This window comes from Salvia splendens, chromosome 18 (genome assembly GCF_004379255.2).
Source record: "Salvia splendens isolate huo1 chromosome 18, SspV2, whole genome shotgun sequence".
Classification (NCBI taxonomy): Eukaryota; Viridiplantae; Streptophyta; class Magnoliopsida; order Lamiales; family Lamiaceae; genus Salvia; species Salvia splendens.
In genome coordinates, this window is record NC_056049.1 from 16,662,513 (window position 1) to 16,689,725 (window position 27,213).

The 27,213-nt window shown below is 35.3% G+C and overlaps 1 protein-coding gene across 1 annotated transcript; it reads left to right on the forward strand.

Moving 5' to 3' along the window:
* Window positions 1-607: 607 nt before the first annotated feature.
* On the forward strand, window positions 608-6,801 carry LOC121776814 (ubiquitin-60S ribosomal protein L40-like). Its single transcript, XM_042173977.1, has 4 exons — window positions 608-775; window positions 2,713-2,776; window positions 6,540-6,626; window positions 6,716-6,801. The coding sequence occupies exons 1-4, from the start codon at window positions 608-610 to the stop codon at window positions 6,799-6,801; spliced, it is 405 nt and encodes a 134-aa protein (XP_042029911.1).
* Window positions 6,802-27,213: the final 20,412 nt, after the last annotated feature.

A 27,213-nucleotide genomic window follows, 5' to 3' on the forward strand; every position in this document is an offset into this window, starting at 1 on the left:
AGATCTTTCTCGTTTCACTTCCCTTTTTCTTTGTGAAATTTCCCCCGTTCGAGAATTCATCAAATCCTTTGACTCAGGGTTTGCTCCTTCATAGAACAGATAGTAAATCTCTGCCTCGATCATTCTATGATTTGGGCAGGCATCTAACAATCCTTTAAACCGCGACCAATACTGACTAAGAGACTCATCATACTCCTGCTTACACTCCACGATTTCTTTCTTGAGAGCGTTGGTCTTGTTTGAAGGGAAAAAGTAATCTAGAAACTCCAACTTGAAATCCCTCCATGTTCAGATGGAATCCGGAGGTAGCCTCAGTAGCCATGTGTTAGCCTCTCCCTTCAGGGCGAACGGAATTGCACGTAGGCGGTAATCTTCCTCTGTCGCATCATTGGGCCTTTTCTGATTACTGCACAACTTGCTAAACTCATTTAGGAACTCGTATGGACACTCGTTCCTACGTCCAGAGAACGTCGGTAAAATGCCTAACACATTTGTCTTAATATCGATGGCCCTCTGACGCGGATTCATAACTATAGCCTGAGCTGGCTCACCATCTAGATGGGCAGTGAGTGAACTGATCTCCGGATCTGGATTGACTACGTGTGCCATGTCTCTGATCTCTGCCTCCTCTGTATCTGTTTCTGAAGTTGACTTTGGATCCTCCTTTCCTGACGAACTCCAATCGTCGTCACTCTCTGAACCAAACGGAAATAGATCTCTCGTAGATAATCCTGATCTAGTGGTGACCGTAGATGCTGTGTCCCTGACCTTCCATGTAAACTGATTGTTCCCCCACCCAGATGAGTTACCCCAGTGTCCAAACCGTGAGCCTCTGCTCATAAACTGCAAATAAAGAGAAAGAAAAACAAATCAAAACTATATACGCCAAAACCTCTAAACACAATCATAAACTAAGCCATCCATCCCCGACAACAGCGCCATTTGAAGTTGCTAAAAGAATACCGTGTGTGCTTTTATGCTAGGTCGAGCTTCTCAAACCAGAGATCCGCTAGATCACAAGGTCTAGGAACTCTGAGGATCCCATAAGTCTCAGTCGTTGGACACACAAATTCTGCATTCAAAACCCTCAACCCGCTATACTATGAATTAGTACAGAGAAAAAGGGATCGATCCCACGAAGATTCTGAAAAAGTGAATGGCTGCTGCCACGCTAATTTGGGTTGAGGTGTAACTATTACCAGACATCGAACATCCTTGTAACAACGAGATATCAAACTAACTTCCTAGACCGAGCAAACGACTACCTAATATAGCTAGACAGAATGCGAGTAAACAGTGGGGACCATTTTTCAGAAACAACAAGTACGGAAGAAAAGCTGCAAATAACAAACTAAGAATTTAACTAAAAACGACATTCATTTCATTACCTAAATCAAACGTGAACATGAAGAAAACAGAGTACATATCCAGATTCAAACAGAATAGTAAAGTTCGGACGTCGAAAACTTGCAATTAGTCGGAAATAAAACAGATCTACATATACTAGACAGAATGAAACGAAAACACGAAAACTAGGCATCAAACTTCAACTACTCTGTTTCAGATCCACAGTCGGATGCTCAATCTACTCCGGATCCAAGCAATCTGAACCCAACTACAACCAAAATCAACTCAATAAACTCCAATTCAGCAAATCTATTCTGATCAACAACAATCCTCAACGATTCTACTCCAATTCAACAAGCAAACGTGAAAAGCATCCAATCGAGTAAATAACTACAAACTCAGAAATAAAACATCATCCATACTCAAATTAAACATCACCATATCAGAAAACAGAAATTGCATTAATCACGATAAACCAACAGAAAAACAAAGCTGAGCTTCGAACAGCGAAGCTCAGTGAAATTCATGACTGCAAAATAAAACGAAGGCGAATAATTGTATCTTCGCCCTCCGTGAGGACGGTGTTACCCAACAACAAACAGAAATTGAAAGCGAACCCAGAAATCCCCTATAAGTTCCCGGACATCCCCCCAAGTGTGTAGAAATAAATGAGCAAAGAGAGCCAAAAACCAGCCAACCAAAAAAGTCCTCAGTGAATTGCATGCCCTCTCCCTTATATAGGTGCGGGTTTGATCTTCTAGAAGCCTTCGCAGAAATCTCCATTCTGCCCTTTGGCTTCGTGATCTCCTCCGTTTAGTCATTTTCTCCACAATGCTCACTTTTATCGTCATTTCCCTTCGCCATGCAAACATCCTTCTTTCTTCCTGGACCTGGCGAAACCTTCTACACACCTAACTTAAAACATGTGTTAGACCCGCAAATGCATGAATTTAACCCCTTAATCAATGCATGAAGCTTTATCAATACTCCAATTGTATCAAACGAATGTGTAGTTATTCTGAAATATATTCATAGAGTATCAAATGTGTTGATATAAACTTATTTTCCCTAAATAATGGATTCTATTCAAATTTATATTCTGACTTTAGCATTTCTATTATAGGCTATCAAACTAGCCCTTAGACAATTTTTTTTTTTTTTTACAATTTACTATTTTTTTATATACGTATAATTAGCTATATATACATGCAAATGATATGCTACAAATCGTATGTGAGCACTAGTCTCATTTAATGCATAGTTACAATCATTGGTTTCATTTTATACATTTAGTTCGAATCTTATACATTAAAAATTGTTATTGATGGTGCTGATGATGGTTCAATGGTTGTCTTAATTTTGCAGATTCTTTTGAAGGAAGGGTTTCCTTATATGCTTAATCTCAAGGAGTTGTATGTTGTAGTTCGGGGTAAGTATGCACACCACTGTCTTGTGCTTGTAACATCTATAATATCGACATGTCCTCATCTTCAGAAGTTCACGTTTGAGATTGGTATATTGTTATATAAATTCAATGTTTGGTGAAATTATATTTTCCTCATATTATAATATTTTACATACATGGATATGTATGCAGTTTTTTAGCAAAGATAAAGATGCAACACCCAATGATGGAAGATGTCCACACCAACGTCTCAAAATGTTAAAATTTCAAGGATCACGTGCAACCGATATCATCAAGTGGATGACCTATATTTCAAATTGTTGCGATGCATATCAAAAGATAAATACTTGTTCTCCAAATAAGAGTAAGAGTGAGATACAAGCTCATATTGATCATATGCAACAACTTCAAGCTCATTTATCTCATCAAGTTGAATTCGAATTTACATAATATTGATGCACTTTCTTCGACAATTTAATGTGATTTTTTAATGTGAGTTCAACTTTGTTGTCCTTTGATTATAGACACAACACAACGGTAAAGTATTTATTAGTGTATGGTAGTTATGCATTTATTAGTAATTGGTTTGATGAGATCGTTTATTGGAGATGTGATTATCGCAACAAAGATTGTTCCCGCCTACATCACTTTTCCATGAATTGAAGTATCATAATTACTCCAGTAAAATGCGTGGAGAAGGAAAAAAAATAGAACATAGTAAAACAAAGGGGTTAGTTCTTTATAATATCATCAAGATAGACCACTTCGTTGTCTCGCAATTTCTAAAATTTGATCAACAATCCACAAAATTTCAAAAATCATCAACAGTCCTATCGAAGTATGCAATGTTTTTTTTCTTCTTTCTTATGTACTGCACATGTCGGCAAAAGTAAAAGTTTTATTTTATTTCATTGAAATTAATTTTCCTTTTCTGATTTCAATGCTAAAATTTCTTATTTGGTTTTTGATAGGATTATTTGGCCTACAAAGTCCAACTATTTAAGCCGTGTTTATATACACTATATAATGATTGGTGACCTATTTAGCATTTTCAGGTTGTATTACTTTCACATGTCCAGAAAATTCGTCAATCTTATAAAATTTATTCCATTTCACTTTTTATCATTTTAGATAATAGATTTCACATTTCACTAATACATTTTCACTCACTTTTTTTTATTATAAAATTAATTTTTAAAAGTAGAACCACGTTCCACTAACTTTTTCAACCCACTTTCCATCACATTTCTTAAAACCTGTGCCCGATCAAAATGTGACAACATTTAAGAGACGGATGGAGTAGTATATTTTATTATACGTAAGGATACCAATTCAATCTGAAACTTGTGGTTCAACACGAATAGTTTGATAAAATTAGCCGGTTAGAGCTATAATTTTGTAACGCGAATACAAAAATAGATTAAATGGTTTAGCCCATTAAGTTAGTGGATTAAATGGGTTGGCTCAGCCAGCTTGCGAATTGTCCCGATTGGTTACAGTTTCTAATTAAAAAATATACTTGCCACAAGTTTATCTGGCGTGGGTTTGAAAAAATGTACAAATAGAAAGTGGGTTGAAAAAGTTAGTGGAATATGAGTCATACTTTTATATATTAGTTTTATAATAAAATATGATTTATAATGAGTCAATGGAATGTGGGGTCTATTTCCAAAAGTATTAAAACGTAGGTGTGATAAATATTGGTAGACATACTAAAATGGAAACTAGTGACGAAGTAATGACAAACGGATGGAGTAAGTTTTTGTTTTTTTTTATTTTTTGAATTTCATGCGCTGCAATTTACAAGTTTTTTACAATCTTCATTACACGCCTTTATCCTTGGCTCCACGCTACCAATTTCCATGTTCTATAACAAGATAAAATTGAGAATTAGCTCATCAAAATCCCAATTAATTTTTTGTTATAACGTTGATTCATCTGCTTCCTAATTTTTATAAAGAATAAATTATAAACAATGCCAAAATAATGACACGAGCACATGTTTTAATTCAATTGATTACTTAAATTTTAATTTATCTTTATTTATGTTGTAGTTGATCAAGATTAAAGACTCACTATTGAGGAAAGTCATGAAAATTTACAGATATTATGTGATTCTAAAACTAAGTAGAGAGGAATGTCTAAAATTTAGAATCGTTTAACATAAGAAAATTTTGAACCCGAATAGCCCACACCCAAATAGTCCAACAATCCAAGTGGGTTGGCTGAAACCCGAATCCGAATCAGAACAAGTTAGTCCAATTGATATCCCTAAACTTACATGTATCGAACCTATTTAATTTATTTAATCTTTTCGCTTATATCTCCTATATATATAATCGACAGGACAAATACTCCGCATGTCCCATTCAAAACATTTATTACTCCCTCCATCCAGTAGTTGAGTCATTTTCTTTTTGCACTCATTTTGAATAAAATGATAGTAATAAATAGTTTAAGTAAGAGAGAGAGCATAGTAAGAGAGATAATAATGTGCTTATCTATATTTTTTTCCTCTTACTTTACTCTATCTGACCACTTCAACTATTAATTACTCCCCCAGTCCCATTATAAGTGAGACTGAGACATATTCCTTTTTGGGTCGTTCCAATATAAGTGACAAATTTCCTTTTATGGCAAAAAAGTAACTCTTTTTCCTACCTCCTACTTTCTCTCTCTATTTTTTCCACTTCTACTTTATTCTCTATTCATTTAACTCTTCCTTGAAAATATGTATACAAAATAAATGTGTTACATGTAATGGGACAAAGGGAGTATCATTTTTCCAAAACGAGTGTAAAAAAATGACTAAACCACCTTGGGACGGATGGAGTATAAAACTTGTATTTTTCCATCCATTACACAATAGGAGTTACTCCCTCCGTCCCTAATAATTCGTCACCATTTGATCCGGCACGGGTTTTAATAAATGTAATAGAAAATGGGTTGAAAAAGTTGGTGGGATATGGGTCCTACTTTTATATATTAGTTTTGTAATATATTGTGAGTGTGAATGAGTCAGTGGAATGTAGGGTCCACTACCAAAAATGGTAAAAGTGAAAGATGGCAAATTTTTAGGGACGGGCGAAAAAGGAAATAGGTGACAAATTTTCAGGGACGGTGGGAGTATATTATTTGGGCACAGGGTTAAAAAATGTAAAAAAAAGTAGGTTGAATAAGTTAATGGAATATAAGTCTCACTTTTAACACAACCCTATATATATATATAGGGTAGTGTTAATCTCCTTTTCCTCCCTTAGATTTAAGTTCCTTCTTAATGTGGGTCGTTGGATTTGGTGGATGGAGGGACAGGATGAAATCCCATTTTTTAATCCCGTGTTGCATTATATGGTGGATTTTGTGCATTATATGGTGGATTGTGTGCATTAAAGGGTAAACTAGTAAAACAATCAAATTGAAAACCGCCCAAAACGGAAGGAGCGAATTTTCAGCGAGATTTTGATACAACCTTCCATCTACTCACTCTCTCTCTCACTCCAAACGTCTATCCCTCTCTATACGTCTCTGCAATTCGTCTTCCCATTTTCCACCACTCTTCAAACCCTAGCCGCCATTGTTTTTCGTCGGGTATCTCCAGAAAGTGATCGTTTTCGTCGGTTTCACTCTCCAACTCTCACTCCGGTAGCGCGCAAACAAATTGTTGAAGGCGTCGACAAGGTAGGGATCTCCAAGGTTTCCATGGTGTTCGATGTTAATTTGAAGAAAATGGGGTGTGATGAATTGTTGATGGTAAATTGATGTGATTTCCTTTTAAAATTATGTATAGGAATCCCACGGGATCAGAAGCAATTGATTTTCGCCGAAAAGCAGCTTGAAGATGGCCTAACAATTGCTGATTACAACATACAGAAAGGTAATTATGTTGTTACGCTCTGTATTCTGATTTTAGTTATGTTGTTACGCTCTGTATTCTGATTAGCGGAGTGATGAATAATTATGTAGAGCCGACTCTGCATTTGGTATTGAGGCTTAGGGGAGGTATCATTGAGCCTTCGCTTATGGCATTGCCTAGGATCTACATCAAGTAGTCTTCGTTGGCGCATTCGTCGACAAATTTTGTAAATGGGTGGAAGGGTGAATGTAAAATTCTTGTGTGCATTATTTGATTTTTTGGGTACATTATTAATTAATGATTACACATTATTTATCATGTATTATCCATTATTTGACTGCTTGTGTATATGAGTGATTGGGTGAATGCAATATTCATGTGCGCATTATTTGATTGAATATGTGCATTATTTATCTAGTAGTATACATTATTCATCATGTATTAGGCATTATTTGACTGCTTGTGTACATGGGTGATTGGATGAATGCAATATTCCTGTGCGCATTATTGGATTGAATCTGTCCATTGTTTATGTAGTAGTATATATTATTTATCAATTATTAGGCATTATTTGACTGCTTGCTGAGGGACGTGGGTGAATGGGTAAATACAATATTCCTATGTGCATTATTTGATTGAAGTTGTACATTATATAGCTAGTACGTTACATTATTTATCAAGTAATAGGCATTATGTGACTGCTTGTATACATAGGTACATGAGTGAAAACCAGAATTCCCAAATCTGCTTGTATAATATTCCTTTGTGCATATCTGATTGAATTTGTACATTATTTAACTAATAGTATAAATTATGTATCAAATATTATGCATTATTTGACTGCTTGTGTACATATGTGAATAGGTGAAAGTCATTTTCCTTTGTGCATTATTTGATTTCTTATGTACACTATTTATCAAGTATTATACATTATTTACCAAGTATTATGCATTAATTGACTGCTTGAGTGCATGTTTGAATGGTGCATTATATGTACATTATGTGTATAGGTAAAAACTACTCCCTAGCCGAGATGATATCTGAACCCTAGATGAATAAGTGAAACTCGTGCATTCAATTGGTCATCCTCGTTCAACTTCTTCTTGCCTTCCCTATTGCATACAACATAATACGAGGTTGTAACGTCGTCCATCTCTAGGGATTGAAATTTCTGACCGTTGTACATTATTTAGCTATTTCTATGCATTATTTATCTTGATTTATGCATCATTAGACTGCTATTGTACATGATTCTAAGAATGAATGCAATATTTGTATGTTCATTACTTGAGTGATTCTATATATTATTTGACTATTTGAATGCATTATTTATCATGTTTTATGCATCACGTGGTTGCTGTCGTACATACTAGACCCTAGCCCCTAGGCTTGTTAAACCCTTAGGGAAAACAAGAAATGTGCGCCAAACATCAAAACACGACACAACCTAAATTAAACGGGTCAGGATAAATATTCATTTCATATTACAAATAATGCATGACAGAAACTAAACTACGCATTATACTACACTAAAATGTTCTTTATGTATGTCTGTTTTAAAAAATACTCACGCGCTATGCATGTGCAACCCGAGATGAATTACTGCAGCTCATGTATTTGGACAACGTTTTTAAGACTTAAAACATACTACACCCTAGCCCCTGGGCTTGTTAAACCGTTAGGGAAAACAAGAAACATGCGCCAAATATCGAAACACGGCACAACTTAAATAAAACGGGGCAGGATTTACCTTTTTGTAAATTATTTACCTTTTCTTATGCATTATTTATCATGTGTTAGGCATTATAAACCTGTTGTTTTACATGGGTCAATGGGTCAATGCAATAATTGCATGTTCATTATTAGATTGAATCTGTACATAATGTTGATATTTCGATGCATTATTTATCATGGTTTAGCCATTATGTGTCTGCTGTTCTACATGGTGCAAAGAGTGAATGCATTATTTGTTTGTTCATTCCTTGATTGAATCTGTACATTATTTGGCTTTTTCTATGCATTATTTATTAGTACATCATGTATTAGTTTTTAGACATTATGTTGTATCGCTATTACATACAACATAATACCATGTTGTAACATTGTCCACCTTCCGCATCCTTTGTTTGCTTATATAAAAAACAACAGCGACGCCATATAATCAAAACCAGACAAAACGGCTAAGAAGATCAATACATGGCAGTTAACATATCATGCATTATATATTCAATACCATGCATTATCTATAAACAGTTGGTGCATTATGTGTTGCTTACAATATGTAAACCCTTAAGGACGGACTAATACTCGCGGTCTTTCGTAGAGGTTGTGTTGCTTACAATATACTACACCCTAGCCCCCGAAATTGGGCAACCCTAGGGGAATAAATGAACCCTAAACCCCAAATAATCAAAACCAGACTAAACGACTAAAAGATCAATACATTACAGTTTACATATCATACATTATATATTCAATAACATGCATTATCTATAAATAATTGGTGCATTATGTGTGTCGGCTTAAACTACTACCCTAGCCATGCCAAAATCTAAACCCTTAAGGACAGACTAATACTCGCGGCCTTTCGTAGAAGTTGTGTTGCTTACACTATACTACACCCTAGCCCCCGGAATTAGGCAACCCTAGGGGAGTGAATGAACCCTAAACCCTTAACGACTGACCTATTCATGAAATTCTATAACATATACAAACAAACCCGTTCATAAAACCTATACATTGCCGTTCGCATATCATGCATTAAATAATCAATACCATCCATTATCTAATAACATTTGACGCATTACTTGTAGCGGTTTAAACTACTAACCTAGCCATACCAAAAATTAAATCGTAAAGGAATGCCTCATACTCGCGGTCCTTCGTAGAGGTCGTGTTTCTCACAGTATACTACACACCTAGCCCCCATAATTGGGCAACCCTAGGGGAATGAATGAACACATTCATAATCTGGCAATCATGTTTCAATATAAAGCTACGCGCTATGAATGTGCAACCCCAGATGAATTACTGCAGCTCGTGTATTTGGACAACGTTAATTAGACTTAGAACATACTACACCCTAGCCCCTAGGCTTGTTAAACCCCTAGAGAAAACAAGACACGTGCGCCAAACATCAAAACACGGCATAAGTTAAATTAAACGGGTCAAGATAAATGTTCATTGCATATAACATATAATGCATTACAGAAACTACACTCTTCATTATACTATACAATATGTAGATTATGTATATCACATATAATGCATCGTCGTCTTCGTCTTCATCGAAATTTCGATCGACAACCTCGTGTTTGACGTGAGGATTTTGATTTTTCCTCTGATAATTCCTCAGCAGATCTATCGCCACCTCCTCGACGCGGCGGTTTTGATCCATGATGGGCGCCATGAGCTCTTCGTTGATCACGCTTCTGATGTTGTTCATGTTGTTGTGATTCTTCGTGGAAACGTCACGATTTGGTGATGATTTGTTGCTGATTTCTGATTGTAGCGATTTGTGGCGGCAATCGTCGTCGACAATCACGCTGACCGGAGATAATCTCACGGATCTCTTTGCGCCGGCGGAGTGGTTGCCTCTAGACGACGGCGTTTTGCTGAGGCAGGATCGGGAGAACGACGAAGCGGAGGAGCACGTCGATGCGCTTGTGGATTTCAGCGACGGCGACACGTCACCGCCGATTTTGCTCTTCTTCATGTTTCCGCTGGCGAAGAGCGAGTTCTGGAATTCGGCGAGTTTGCCGCCGGGGGAAATCGACTGCTTCACCTTCTTCAATTAAACCCGGACGAATGGAGTAACAATTCAACGAAATCTGCATAAAATATTTTGCTAAACTGCTGGAATATTCTACCGCTGAAATCATGGAGCATTCCATAACTAACTCCAAATGCTAATATCTATTAAGCCCTTTACACGTTAAATATTAAGAGAATTAACTAATTTCAGCCAAATATTTTAACCATCTGATCACTACAAATCCATGGATGAGATTAAGAAGGAGATTGGATTAATAAGGGGCAAAAGAATTTGAATACAATCCTATATATATATATATATAGGATTGTGATCAATTTATATATATATATTAGTTTTATAATAAAATGTGAGAAAATAAATTGGTGGAATGTGGAGCCTAGCTACCATTCACGGTAAAAATGAAAAAAAATTTATTAAGGGGCGTAAGAAAACTGAAAAATAGAACTCTTATCATGCGATAAAGAGAGTATCACATACATTCATGTTTGTATTTAAAAGAAGAGTAAATATCAATTTTTGTCCTAAATATATGACCAAGAATATGAATTTGGTCTAAAACATTCACTTTTTTAAAAACGGGTCCATAACAAATGAAATGTCGACCAAGTAGTCCTTTTTTGACAGTTCCATCAAAAAATTAACAGTCAACGCTAATTGCACAGTGGCATGACCGTTAGTTTTTTTATGGAACCGTCAAAAAATGACCACTTCGACAAGGATTTCATTTGTTATGAACCTATTTTTCCTAGTGAATTGACATAGAATCAAGTTTGGGCCGCTCTTTTATTTATGTAAATGGTGTAGTTAATATAATTAAGCTTAAATGGAAAAGCTTATGTTGATTTTTTATTTATTGCGTAGAATAAAACAATTAAGTAAATTGAATTAAACTACAAATAATATAAAGTTTAAAGTTTAGTACTTATTTTAAAATAAATCAAATTTTAGCAATCAATTTGATATGAAATAATTATTAATAGGACACGTAATATTTGTTAATTATGGAAACTAAATATATCTATAATTTGTGAATATTTCCTTGTAAAATAATATTGCTAGTGTGATTAGATTTGTGGTTCTTTATCGGGCTTATAAATAGATGTGCTCCCTTATTGTAAAATCATCCTAAAAATTATATAGTGAAATCACTGGTTTGACGTGTCCAGATGTCGAATTTTGTAAACAATTATTTGTGTTCATCTCTATTATAATGTTCTGTGTTTATTTCCCACGCATCGATCATGCCAATTTGATTTATCTAGACTTTTAACATTTATTTTAGTTAATCTGTATTATATTTGAAATTATCTGTGTGTATTTCACACAATATCATCATGCCAAATATGATATGTCTAAACTATTATATTGTGAATTGTGGTTGTTTATTACTTTAGTTAAGTCCTTGAAATTATTTGATTTGTTATCAACATATTTTTGATGAACGTGTTTCTTTGATTTTTGACAAACCACTTATTTAACCAACTAGAGGGCAGTCCCATTATTTGTTATAAAGATTAATACACTTACAACTGATTCTCCTTAATTCCAGTAAGTGTATCCCTATATATATATGGGAATGATTTACCTTTTCTTTTACATACGCAGAAATAAAAAAACCTATCCTACTTGTCTTCAATCATTCTCTTCATATACAGTCTCTAGTTATTTTATTTATCTCATTACATGAACCGAAGATAATATTGAACCCGATCGAAAATATACTTCACATAATTGTATAATATACTATAAATATTGATGATTACTATTCTTATTATCTTTTGTTGATATATGTGTTTATAGTGTGATAACGGAGAACTGGTTGATCGGATAAATGAGTTACCTGATGAGATCATATACATCATACTCTCTTTACTACCATTGAGAGAAGCTGCTTCCACTAGCCTTCTTTCTCACCGATGGTCGGATTTGTGGAAGCACTCTTTAATCTCGACTTTGTTGACACGAAAACCACTGAAATCAAGCACATGCACAACTCATGGGGTGCGGAGACGTGCCGCTGTGTCAAAATGGTCAATTCGATTCTTGAATCACATCAAGCCCTTTTCTTGAAGCAGTTCAGAATTTCTTTTTACGTAAACAAATCAGCACAAAGCATAGTCACCAATGTGTCACCAATGTAAGTCATATGTCTATGCTTTAATGATTTCTATGATGAAATCTAGTTCTAGATTTGAATTAATTCAACCACAACATTTATACTATAAGTGGAGATAAAATCACCTACCTTCATCCATGCTTTCTTCATTTGATGTAGAGATTGAATCCACCATATTGATGTTATCCCTTCTTTAACCTTAAGCCTTTAATAATTCTTTTGATGGATAAAGAATTATGAACTTTAATGACTATGTATATATATGCATATACCGAGACTCTTTTCTGTGCATGTAATTATTATCTTTTTGTATCTTTATTATGCATGAAAACACATCTTTATTATGCATGAAAACACACATATATATAGATGCTATACGGCTTTTCCGAAAGTTTGCATCTATTCGCATAATGACTTTAATTATGCATTAACCGAACTCTTCAAGTCAAAAGATGAGTCGGTTGGAATTGTGAGTAACCAATTACATACAATATTTGTTAATTAGTATTTATCAATACTAATAAACTCGTACATGCACCGTAACCATATCGGTAACCATATGTATATATAATATTACCTTATATATATATATATATATATATATATATAGGGTTGGGATCAAGGTATAACTAATCTTAAGTGTATAACTAGAGAACAAATCTCAGCCACACATTTTAATACTCTAAATTAATCACCAAGTGAATCCCGAATTCCCTCCCAGATTTCATTCTCCCTCTACGTGTGATCTCGATGTCTCAGATCAATTTCATGAAATTGTGCACCGGAATGCAATCCGATCTGGAATAGGATTTGCGCGATCATGTCTCCTATTTATTAAACTCAGATCATGCGAAGACAGGCGCAGAGGTTGAAGGCGTGGTAGAATATTCCATTGCAGTCTTGTGATTTATTGGTCGAGGGGATGATTGAATTGCGAAGTATGATTAATTTAACAAAGAAGCAAGAATTCAACTTTTAGATCATAAAGATTGAAGAATATGCTTTTGAAGTAAATAATATTCGATATCAAGTATTGTCACTTTTCGTTATCATTTCGCTCAATTGTGTGATGGTTGTCTTAATTTTACGTGATCATAATCCATTAATCTCTCTCTGATACTCCATTTTACTTCACTCTTGTTTACAAAACACATCACTCTTATTATGATTTTACTTCACTCTTGTTTACAAAACACATCACTCTTAGCATGATTTTACTTCACTCTAGTTTACAAAACACATCACTCTTATTATAATTTTACTTCACTCGTATTTATAATACACATCACTCTTATTATGATTTTACTTCACTCTTGTTTACAAAACACATCACTCTTATTATGATTTTACTTCACTCTTGTTTACAAAACACATCACTCTTATATAATTTTACTTCACTCTTATTTATAAAACACATAACTCTTATTATGATTTTACTTCACTCTTGTTTACAAAACACATCACTCTTATTATGATTTTACTTCACTCTTGTTTACAAAACACATCACTCTTATTATGATTTTACTTCCCTCTTGTTTACAAAACACATCACTCTTAGCATGATTTTACTTCACTCTTGTTTACAAAACACATCACTCTTAGCATGATTTTACTTCACTCTTGTTTAATATTAATGTACAATTTTGTGATTTAATATTTCAACTTAATTTATAGGAAAGACTAGAATTTGAATGATTTAAATGGATATTATACCTAAATCTTTATGAAACATTATGATGATTAGATTTTATACGAGTTCCTAAACGCAAATGCTTGGTGGATCAATGTGGGAATTTATCGATTCCATATCCATTCGGAATTGGGCGAAATTGCTACATGAATCAATCTTTCAATATCAGCTGCAATACGTCGACGAATCCCCCCAAAGCATACCTCTCCGCTCTCAATGCAGAAATCTACGACCTTAACCTAACCCAGATTAGGGTCAATTACCCAAAATTAGCTTTCAACTGCTACAATTCGTCAGAAAGCCGAAGCTTGATCATTGATCTGTCAGCAACTCAGTTTGCGCTGTCGACGCAGAACGTGCTCACTGCCTTTGGCTGCAACGACATGGCGGTGGCCTATGGAAAATCCAACAACGCAAGCTTTGTAGGCAGAAGCTGCGCTGCCTCGTGCAGCTCCACTAATATTTACGATTACGATTCTTGCGCACGATTTGTTACGCTTTCTACAGAAATATTAGCCATTGATTTTTTTGATCTTGTGGCTATTATTTGTTCTCTAGTTATTTGGTTAAGAGGTGTTTGCCATAGATCACTACCCTATATATATATATATATATATATATATATAGGGAAGTGATCTATGGAAAGTGCTCACTAACTACATAACTAGAGAACAAATCATAGCCACAAGATTAAGAAAATCAAGGGCTAATATTAATACATGTAATTTTAGAATTTAAAGGAGATCTTAGTTCTCTCTCACAAATTTACTCCACAATAACAAAGTGGGGGTATAATGGTCATTGACAGCCAAAATTAGGTTACGTCATTGCAATTTCAATCCAAAATCCGTTGGTCTTCTTCACCTCGACGCAGCTGCTGGCGCTCCGCCGCAGGAATATGACCTGCTCCGATCTCTCCTCTCGCGCAGGCTTGGGAGGCTGATCGGTCTTGTCGTTCTCGATTAGAAACGACACTCTCCCGACGCTGCCGACCTCCATGGTGCTGCAGGAGTTGTGGTGCGAGGAGGAGATGTCGAAGCAGGAGCAGGAAGAGAGACGCTGCTGTGTTTTGTAAAATCATATTAGTAATAGAAAATCCACGAAGAGCAGAAATTGAATGAAATCACTCACCAGTATCTCGAGCTCAACCACGTTGGGATAAAGTATGTAGTGCTGTGACAGTAAATCAGAAAAAAAATTCAGAAGCAAAAAAAAAAGTATTTATCGTCTCATTTGGAGAGCAGACGAAGATATGTTAGCTTTTTGTGTCTTGTGTTTCTAATTTTTCTTGCCCAATTTACTGCATGTGTTCAAGTTTTGGATTTGTCTTCAGAATAGTGAAAAAGTAACCATGGTTAATGCGTGTGTGTGTGAGAGAGATAAGAACATACAGTATCGGCAACAATTTTTTTTTCTTTTCATTTCTCCCCTTCTTCATTGAAATAAGAACATACAGTATCAGTTTTTTAATCAATATGTTTTACATGAATTAATTACATAATGATTTAAGGATCTCTTTGCTTTTTGCTATTTTCCATTGCGCCGGTGGAGCATTTTAATAGCGGTTCGGCAAGCCCTCACTCATGGAGAAGACAGAAGGTCGTGAAGCTTTGCTTTTGTGAACAAGAGTGAAGTAAAATCATGCTAAGAGTGATGTGTTTTGTAAACAAGAGTGAAGTAAAATCACAGTAAGAGTGATGTGTTTTGTGAACAAGAGTGAAGTAAAATCATAATAAGAGTGATGTGTTTTGTGAACAAGAGTGAAGTAAAATCACAGTAAGAGTGATGTGTTTTGTGAACAAGAGCGAATTAAAATTATGATAAGAGTGATGTGTTTTGTGAACAAGAGTGAAGTAAAATCACAGTAAGAGTGATGGGTTTTGTAAACAAGAGTAAATCACAGTAAGAGTGATGTAGAGTGATGTGTTTTGTGAACAAGAGTGGATTAAAATTATGATAAGAGTGATGTGTTTTGTGAACAAGAGTGAAGTAAAATCACAGTAAGAGTGATGTGTTTTGTAAACAATAGTGAAGTAAAATTATGATAAGAGTGATTGAACAAGAGTGAAGTAAAATCACAGTAAGAGTGTTGTGTTTTGTAAACTAAGAGTGATGTAAAATCATACTAAGAGTGATGTGTTTTGTAAACAAGAGTGAAGTAAAATCATGCTAAAAGTGATGTGTTTTGTAAAAAAAAGTGAAGTAAAATCATACTAATAGTGTCACGACCGCCCATACAAGGGGTACCACAACGCGGCGATCGTGACCGACATGCATGGACAACAATTTAAAAGAACAACTTAATTAATTTAAAGAAAGAAAAACAACTTAGTTTAAAGAGTTTAAGGTTATAATTTTTTTTTGAAAAGACATAAGGTAAAATACTTTTAAAAAGGACAACGGGAAAAATTAGACTTAAGAAATACAACAACTAATAACTAAAGTTGAACAAACACTTAACTTAAATCTCAAAGAATAAAATTTTCAAAAGACAACGTAAACACTAGTTTAAAGCTCATCACCACCATACATGTTCAAACATAAAACATAAAGGAAAGATTAAGTCTTGAGTCATAGTTCAAGTTATAGCAGCGGAAAATACGGTTTAAGGAGAGTCAAGGACGACGCCTATGTATGAAGACACAAACGCATCCTAAGTACTTAAGCTAGCTCAACATCCACCGCAACATCCCGCTCAACCTGCACATAAGAAAATAATATGCAGGGCTGAGTACTTGTTGTACTCAATGGGCTCATGCCGAAAACATTTTAATAATAGTTATGTCATCCATACTAGTGATCTCGAGTTTTATGTAGTAAGAAAAATATCACGAGAAACACCAAAGTATTCAAGTCTGGCCAGACAATTTATCTCCCCACTTTTCACATCAATCCAACAATCACAATCACAGTGCGACGAAAGTGTGGCCACAGTATTCGCCCACGAGACCGGCCGACTTGCAAGGACGGCTCACGATCCCACCAGTGTACACAGCCCGATAGGGTTTACGGCCCTACTCGGACCCGAATTCGTTTCACAACACAGTCATATAGCCTAACGGAGTAAACTCATACGAACTAGGCATCAGGCACACAATCTCATAACAAAAACAACATGGCATGACATAACAGTTAAACCACCCTTATATCTCCACATAATATTTTTCGGAAAAGTAAAGAGGTTTGAAAAGAAAGCCCACCTCGTTCTCTTAGCAATTCACAACCCACTTAGCAACTCTCGATCCTCGAGTTCACGACTACACAACACCCTCGTCAAAGACAACACAATTAGTTTCCCCCAACAACATATTACTATGCATGTCCAATCGATTCTCTCGTCGTTTTTCTCAAATCCCCGACCCAACATACGTCACAAAGATGGGAGAACACATCGTAACACATTTCGATTTATCACACGTGATCACATCATTTAGACACGTTCCTCGGACATACATGTATCATATAATACTTTTAAACATGAAAATAAGTGTTATTTTAACAAGGCAGAAAACTGGCAGAACTGCGCGACCATTTTGTAAAAATCACTATAAAATCACCCTACCTCAAAAGATGCTAAATTTTGGTCACAATACAGAATACACATTCAAGTTCATACATGAAAATTTTCACACCGAAATCACGTCATTTAGTCAGTCATATCACATATTGAACTCTCTGGTCGTAGCATACAATTTCCGACAGTATTGCGCAGTTCATTTGAAAAATTCACCATAAATTCATCCGATGCCCAAAAAGGCTGACAATTTAACACAACGCAGAAGACACTTAACATTTTCATATAGTTCAAGAATCACATCAATCGGAGGTCATTTGGTCAGTCAAACAGAAAACGAAACATTTATAGCGAGAACTCACATTTCTGGCAGATTTGCGCAGTCAACTTCAAAAATTTATTAAAAGTTCATTTTTCGATAAAACAGGCTGAAATTTACATGAGACACAGAAAACACCTTGAAGTTTACTCAGTAAAAATTTCATAGCAAAATTCGTTCGTTTGATGGGTCGAATACAGATCATAAATCACTGGTCGTGCATCACAGATTTCTGGTTCAAGTTCGAAAATAGGGTTTTTTTAAAACATCCACAACAAAACACCGATTCTTCATGCTCGAGAACACACATTCATGCTCACACGTTCCTCATTCACATATTTGCATACAAACACATATCATTCACAAATATTTCGATCCAACACCCATGATTTCAACCAACAAATGCAAAAATCAAACAAGTTCTTACGAACACACAATTTCCCTCCCGTTAAAACTTGCGATCTATCAAACCTACACTCTCTACATGCATGTAGGACTCAAAACATGGTTCAAAAGAGAAGGAGAAGAAAAAGTGTGCAATTATACCTTCCTTTACAAAAACCAAATCGGTAGAAGAGAAGAACGAAGCGATCCGTCGGAAACACTTGAAGGTACTTTCAATGGATGCAAGAATAAGCTTGAATGGAAGATTTTTGGAGATGGGAGAGTGGGAGAATAATGAAAAAAAAACGTGTGGGAGAGGGAGAGAAGAGAGGGGACGTTTTTTTTGTAGGGAGAAAGGGGGCTAGGGTTTGTTTAATTGTTATTTATTTGTTAGGTTTAAAATCCCACACATAAGGAATTAATTAAATTGGAGGAGATATAAAAAAAAAAGAAATTCCCACAATTGAAATAAAAGGTGGCGTGTGATTTGAAGGTGGGGAAGTCAAAATTTTGTGATTTAATTACAAGGAAATATAGCAATATTTACTTGGAGAGAATATATTCATAATTTAGGAAATAAAAATAATGAATACAAGGGAACAATTTAAATTAAATCTCCAAGTAGGAAATAATAGGAGGGGGCCGAAAATTTAAGGAGAAGTTGTACAAGGAAATTATTTAAATCCCCAATTAAACAAAATAGGATTTAAATTAAGTAATTTCTTTATAGGAAAAAAAGCTCCTATAAAATAGGCAACAATTAATTAAATTCCCACAAGGAAAAATAATGCAAAGGGGCGTGTGATATGGAGGAAAAATAGAAGGAAAATATTCACATCCCCAATTAATTTGACATGAGAATTTATTTGAATAAAAGGGGGGTTCCACAAAGTAGGAACAAATAAAATATCCTCCATATTTTATTGGAGGGACCGAAAATTATTAGGCTAAAATAGCCAAGGAAATGTTCCAATTCTCTATTTATTTTGGGTGAAGAAAAAAAATATGTGGCATGATTTAATTGGATTTAATTTAAAAGAAGAGAGTCAATAAAGCACCAATTAAATCAAATGAAAAATAATTCAATCTCCTATTGGAGATTTTCGAAACTCCCAAGGATAAAAGGATGGAGTTCGAATTTCATGTAGTGTAATTTAAGGTCCATTGGTTTGGATTTAATTTGGAATAATGTCCCAAAACAATTAATTAAATCCACAAAAAAAAGAAGTACTATTTCAATAATTTGGGAGGGCCGAATTTTTCAATGAATTGACTTGAGAAAGAATAAATGCATGATCCTATTAATTATTTCCCCACATTGGAATAACATAAATCTCAAACTCGTCATTCCATAATAACCACGTCAATTTTTTCACACAAAGCACTTAATCACATAGAATCAAACGTTTCAGAATTCCCCAAAATTCCAATTACATGAAAAGAAATCACAAAAGTTTGGGATGTTACAAATAGTGACAAAATTGATCCCAATAAATCCAAATACCAATTTTAATATATGGAACCAAAATCATGAGATTGTTATTCAACAACTCTATGTACGTTGCAAACTTGCAATATTACTTGTACTTTATTCAAAGTGTATATATAATAGTATCAAAATTCGTTTTACACAGCTTAAATTCAAAACACAATATGTGGGCTAAATACATTCAAATGCAATTATAAACTAATTAGGTAACTAAATCATCTGTCTTCGAAATTATATGTAAGAGTAACAGAGAACAAAAAAAGGCTTACTGTTGCAGCGCAAAGTGAAGGTAAGCCATTGAAATAACTAATTAAGTAGCAAAAAAGAGAGAGAAAAAAGGCGTTGTTGAGCTTTATAGACTACAACTGAAATTATATCGATTGCATCGAGATAGGATCAGGATCAAACTGAGATCGGCAAATTTGATTTCCATTATAAAATTAATGATGATAATGTTCATAGTGATTTAATCTTAATTCAACAAGGATGTCGGCGGCTGAGGCTGGGGAGAGGAGGAAGAGAGGGGAGAGGAAAAGGAGTGTGAACAAAAGCCTTATTTTTTTTTTGAAATTGGAGTTGGAAATTTGAAGGAGACGGTTAAAGTTGAATATGGTTTCCAAAAATGCCCTTGTTAATTACTTTTTACTTAAAACATGTAAAAATAACTAAGCCATGAGATTAATTTGGAGTATTGAGATGTGTGGCTGAGATTTGTTCTCTAGTTATACACTTAAGATCACTACCCTATATATATATATATATATATATATATATAGATGTATTCATTTCCTTTTTTATCTTTTGTTCTTCTCAGCCACACGATTTTGTCATCCGACGGTTAGATTGGTGCCACGTGTCATTTAATAATGCAGATTTTCAGTTGAATAATGCACACCGACTAATAATGCACCATTATAGTGTAATAATGCAGATCATCTGGACCGTTGATGAATGAGATCTAACGGCCCATATTAAGAAGAATAAAGGATCTAAGGGATGAATAGGAGAATAACGCTCCCCTATATATATATATATATATATATATATTTATATATATATATATAGGGTCCTGTTAGGTTGAGATTTTTGTGCCTAATTGAGAACTAAGATGCATTTTCAGTCACTCATTCACAATGTTCATGCGATGTCAACTACGGAGACGTTATGTCAACTAGGAGGCATAATTATCATTTTCGCGCGATGTCAACTACAAAGACATTATGTCAACTACGATGTCAACAACAAACGTTATTTATGTCAACTATTATGTCAACATAGCAGTATGTAATATATATCAAATCTCAGTCAGTTCAACAACTTGTATTAAAATGTCAACAACTTGTATACAGTGTCTACAACTCAAAAACAATTCTTGCAATTAAAAACTAACCACTATTTTATCTTAATTTTTTTATTTGACACAAGTTCTAGCATCATGATCATACAACACATGTCAATAGCCTGCATATCAAATGTCAACAGCTTATAGCAAAATGTCAACAACTTGTATATCAAATGTCAACAGCTTGTCAACAACTTGTATATAGGGTCAACAACTCAAAAAAATTTCTTGTAATTAAAAAATAACTATTTTATCTTAATTTTTTTATTTGATACAAGTTCTGGCATCATGATCATACAACACATATCAATAGCTTGCATATTAAATGTCAACAACTTATAGCAAAATGTCAACAACTTGTCAACAACTTGTATAAAGTGTCAACAACTCAAAAACAATTCTTGTAATTAAAACATAACAACTATTTTATCTTAATTTTTTTATTTTACACAAGTTCTGGCATCATGTTCACACAACACATGTCAATAGCCTGCATATCAAATGTCAACAACTTCATCAGAGATCCAAACCGCCACCACATCCCTCGCCGGAGCCTGGACGTCACGATCATGCGATCAAATCCAATTCCTCCCGACTACCATCACCAAATCACAGATCAAAAGCAACCGATCAAAGATCAGAGTAAAAAATTCAAGCAGCCGAGCTCCCTCGGCGGCCGCCACGCCAGCTTCTAAAGAAGAGGCCAGAGATTGAGAGAGATTGTCCAAAGCAATGGCGGCGTTTCACGGTAGGAACAATTCGACGCCGGGAGAGAGGAGGATTGAGAGAGCGAGGAGAGTGGCGGAGAGATTCAATTACGACTCCGATTTCCGATTCCTGCACGATCGCATTTCTGATGTCTTTGCGAAGCGGTTGAGATCGGATATGGTGATGTTAAAATTGGGGAAATTAAACGGAATTTGCCCCGCCGGGAAATGGTGCCCCTCTCTGTATTCGTCGTTTGACAGAATCACGCTGCTGTGTGAGACCATAGCGAAGAAGGTGTTTCCGGTGGCGGAGTTTCCGGAGTATGAAGGCGTGGAGGAGGCGTATTACGCGTATCAAGTGAGAGATCGGCTGAGGAAGGAGGTGCTCGTGCCGCCAATGACGGATCCAGAAACTAAAGCTCGTGGGGTTGGGCAAAATATTTAATATTATATAATATTTAAATAATTATTATTTAATTCATATATATAATTTTAAAATAGTTATTTTTATCATTTTTACGGTCCCTTTTGTTAATTTCTTTTGTATAGGAGTATTATTTAACATTACTCCTATTTGTGGAGTATTACAAATTTTATTGATAATTTTAACAACAATTGAAAATAAAAATAAAATTTAAATTAAATCAAATCAATTAACCTAAATCAATTGCACAAAATAAACAGCCGCATATTAAATAGTACTACTCCTACTTCTATTTGACTTATGTTTATTCGTACTTTTAAGTATTAAGTTCATGAATTTTTATATAGATGTTGGATTATTAATTTTTCTGGGTATAGAATTATTTAAATTTTTATTCGAGTAAAATTTGAATTAAAATTAGATGGCAAACCGGTTCTTCGATTCCAAGCCGAAACCGGCGGGTTCTTAACCGACCGGTTCCAAACCTCAACCGGTCGGTTCCGGTTTCGGTTTCGGTTTCGGTTCTAGAATTTAGAAAATTTTGTAACCAGTTAACCGGTCCTGTTAGAACCAGAACCGGCCGAATAAGCACCCCTAACTCCTACTCCCTCCGTCCCATCTCATGTGATGAATTTCTTTTCGGCACGGGAATTAAGAAAATGATATGTATTGAGTTAAAGTGGAGAGAGGAAAGTATGAGAGAGGAAAAATGAAGAGAGATAAAGAGAAAATAAAATAAGAAAGAGAGAATAAAGTAAGAGAGGGGAAATAAAGTAAGAGATGGTTGAAGTTTTATTTTTAGCTAAAAAAAGGAAATCAATCACTTGAGATGAGGCAACCCAAACTTGAAAGTTAATCACTTGAGGTGGGACGGAGGGAGTACTATGTACCAAGTTTATTGCATAAAAAATGCTTAAAAACAAGTAATAAAAATAAAAATCACCAGTAAAAGAAATATCCCTAGATTTACTAAAAAGGCGCCTCTATCTTCTCCCAAAACTAATCTACAGTTTTCTTCTTTTCAAAAGTAGAGCAACGGAGTTCTCCTCTTGTCTCCTTAAATTCATTCTTCTCCATTACTAAATTTCATCTCGATTTTAATTTTGTAATCCGTAACAATGATTTCTCTGTATTTTTATCGTCTCACCAAAATTTTTCTCTAATTTTCCATGAAAACGAAGTTGCCGTGGGGTCGGGAGCTGGAGCTGCCATGGGTCAGCGGCCAATTACAGAGCTTTCCGGCGGCACTCACAGACCGACGATGGGGTCGGCCGACCCCAACTGGGTCCGTCGTTGCGTGCCGCTGAGGAAGCAGCTGCCGGAGGTTTACATCGGCGCCAATGATTGGGGATTTGGAAGAGGAGAGCCCCCGGTGGGAGGAGGAAGAGAAGGAGCAGCATTAGCCACCTCAGAATCACGAGCACCGCCAAAAATGCTGCCGCCTTGGAGATCGGATCTGGATTTAAAACTCCGCTGCCTTACGTGATCACTCAGACGAAATCGCACAATGAGCTAGTGAGATTGGCAAATTAGGATTAAATTATCATTCTGCTATTTCATAATTAATTAATCTAAAAATATTTTCTATTTGATAAATTCTGGACTATTTATTTAATAAAAATGAGTGAATGATAATATATCTCAATTCTTAATTAGCCAAAAAAATTTTCAATTGATCACAACCTTATATATATATAATTTATTTTATTTTATATATACTAATAGAATATATATATATATAGATACAATATAAAATTAATAATATATAAGTATAATATATATTATATAGTAGGAATAAGTTTGTGTTAAAATGACAACACCTATTAAAGTGACATTGTGACACCACACATCCAGTAATATTATAAACGCTACACAGCAATAGTATAAACGCTAGACAAAAATCTATAGATTGCTGTCTAGCGTATTGAATATTGCTGGCCGAGAAAAATTGTTGTATAGCGTATTGGATATTGCTAGCGGAGAAAATTTACCCTTGAGTATTTTTTTTTAATTGCCACATGGCAGCTGATTATTCGTCCACGTGTACAAATGATTGGCTAAGAATGGTGGTATGGTGTTACTCTAAGAGGTGTTGTCATTTTAACGCACCCCTAGTAGAATATATTAAAAGAATATATATATATATATATATATATATATATATATATGGATGTATTCATTTCCTTTTCCTATATTTCCTCCTTTTTCCTTCTTAATATCAGCCATTAGATTAGAGAAATGGACGGTCAAGATCTACATTGGGTAATTAATCCCGTGTTGCATTATTTGTCATATTTTGTGCATTATGAGGGTACAATAGTAATCTAATAATGGCTGGAAACCCTTACGAATAATGCACCACATGGTAACGAGTAATGCATATAATTGACTATATATTGCACAATATGTGAACTGCAATGCATACGAATAAGATGTACCATGTTATGATGTTTGGACACACGTTTCTTGTTTCCCCTAAGGGTTTAATAAGCTTAGGGGCTAGGGTATAGTACGTAGACACGTATGTAATCTTCACATGGTAACGAGTAATGGATATAATTGACTATATAATGCACAATTTGTGAACTGCAATGCATACGAACAAGATGTGCTGTGTTATGATGTTTGACACACGTTTCTTGTTTCCCCTAAGGGTTTAATAAGCTTAGGGGCTAGGGTATAGTACGTACGCATTAATAACAAATTATAAAACGATACGAATAATTCACCAAATTGTCACGAGTAATGAATGTTATTAACTATATAATGCACAATATGTGAACTGTAATGCATACGAATAAGATGTACCATGTTATGATGTTTGACACACGTTTCTTGTTTACCCTAAGGGTTTAATAAGCTTAGGGGCTAGGGTATAGTACGTAGACATTACTAAATGCACGTATGTAATCTTCAATCCGTTGATTAACTCATATACACAATACCTCTAATAATGCATAATATACTGAGATAATGACAATTAACAGCTACATAATGCACTACCTAAACCAAATAATGCACATACGTATATTCCAATAACAACAATTTGTTAGTAATGTCTACGTACTATACCCTAGCCCCTAAGCTTATTAAACCCTTAGGGGAAACAAGAAACGTGTGTCAAACATCATAACATGGTACATCTTATTCGTATGCATTGCAGTTCACATATTGTGCATTATATAGTTAATAACATCCATTACTCGTGACAATTTGGTGAATTATTCGTATCGTTTTATAATTTGTTATTAATGCGTACGTACTATACCCTAGCCCCTAAGCTTATTAAACCCTTAGGGGAAACAAGAAACGCGTGTCAAACATCATAACACAGCACATCTTGTTCGTATGCATTGCAGTTCACAAATTGTGCATTATATAGTCAATTATATTCATTACTCGTTACCATGTGAAGATTACATACGTGTCTACGTACTATACCCTAGCCCCTAAGCTTATTAAACCCATAGGGGAAACAAGAAACGTGTGTCCAAACATCATAACATGGTACATCTTATTCGTATGCATTGCAGTTCACATATTATGCATTATATAGTCAATTATATGCATTACTCGTGACCATGTGGTGCATTATTCGCAGATACCAAAATGTGGCAGTTACTTTTCCGTCAAATGTCAATAATAACCCTGTAATGCATACAACCACCTTCTATAATGCAACACGGAACCAGTTTTATAGAATCAATCTGATCCGTTGATGCCTTAGATCTAACGCGTAATATTAAGAAGGAAAAAGGATCTAAGATGTGAAAAGGAGAATAACGCTCCCCTATATATATATATATATATATATATAATTCAGTTTTTCGATTTTTTTTCTTCTCCCGAATCAAACCGAATAGAAAAATCGAAATTTTTGTAATTTCAAAACTGAATCGAACCGAATAAACAAAACACCGAACCGAATTTTAAAATTTCAGTTTGGCTCAGTTCAGATAAATCAGTTTTCATTTTTTTTTGCCCACCCCTAACTGGAAGTGGGGCCTAATATATTTTCATTAGGCAAAAAAATATAGGTGAGATATACCAAATCATGCTTACGTGGTATGCTAGAACACTGAATTTTTTCTCGTAGTCTAGATAATCAGAGCATTCGAAGCGGCGGACGTCGGACCGGCGTGCCGGATGTCCGCTGCGGACACCGCAGATCCGCAGCTTTCCGACGACGTCCGTCGGGACGTTCGTCGTGACGTCCGCCATTGCGGGTTCCAGACAGACGTCCCGACGGACGTCCCGATTTTTATTTTATTTTTTAAAAAAAAACTATATATATACGGCTCGTTGAACTTCATTTTATTCGCACCACTTGTTTTAACGAGTTTTTCTCCCTACGTTTCTTTTATATATCCAAATTGGCTAGTGGTAGTGGTAGTGGTGCAAGCGGTAGTGGAGGGGTGCTAATGACGTACGCCGACGAATTGAAGAACAGTTGCGGGCCGTTACGTTCAGGGAGATAAATCACGCGATACAAGCGGCCTTGTAGTAGCAGCTGCCGGCGATACCTCGACCCATATATCGTCGAACTATAGTACCACGGGACCAAATCGTTGCACACCGTCGGTTGTATGAGGACTACTTCGCTTCGGAGCCGCGGTTTGGGGAGAATATGGTCCAACAACGTTTTATGATGCATCGTCCGCTATTTCTGTGTATCGTGGGCGATTTAGAGCGTCGATACGAGTATTTTAGGATGAGAGAAGATGCTGTTGGTAAACCCGACCACACGCCCATACAGAAGTGCACTGCCGCAATCAGACAGTTGGCATACGGAGGTGCGACCGACATGTTCGATGATTACCTCCACATCGGCGAGACGACTGCCCGCGA

Excerpts from the sequence above, each read along its gene's own strand:
- LOC121776814 (XM_042173977.1), top strand. The coding sequence starts at position 608 with ATGTCTCTGATCTCTGCCTCCTCTGTATCTGTTTCTGAAGTTGACTTT. Across the intron at positions 776-2,712 it reads CTGTGTCCCTGACCTTCCAT|ATTCTTTTGAAGGAAGGGTT; the intron begins GTAAACTGATTG and ends TTAATTTTGCAG. Across the intron at positions 6,627-6,715 it reads TGATTACAACATACAGAAAG|AGCCGACTCTGCATTTGGTA; the intron begins GTAATTATGTTG and ends ATAATTATGTAG.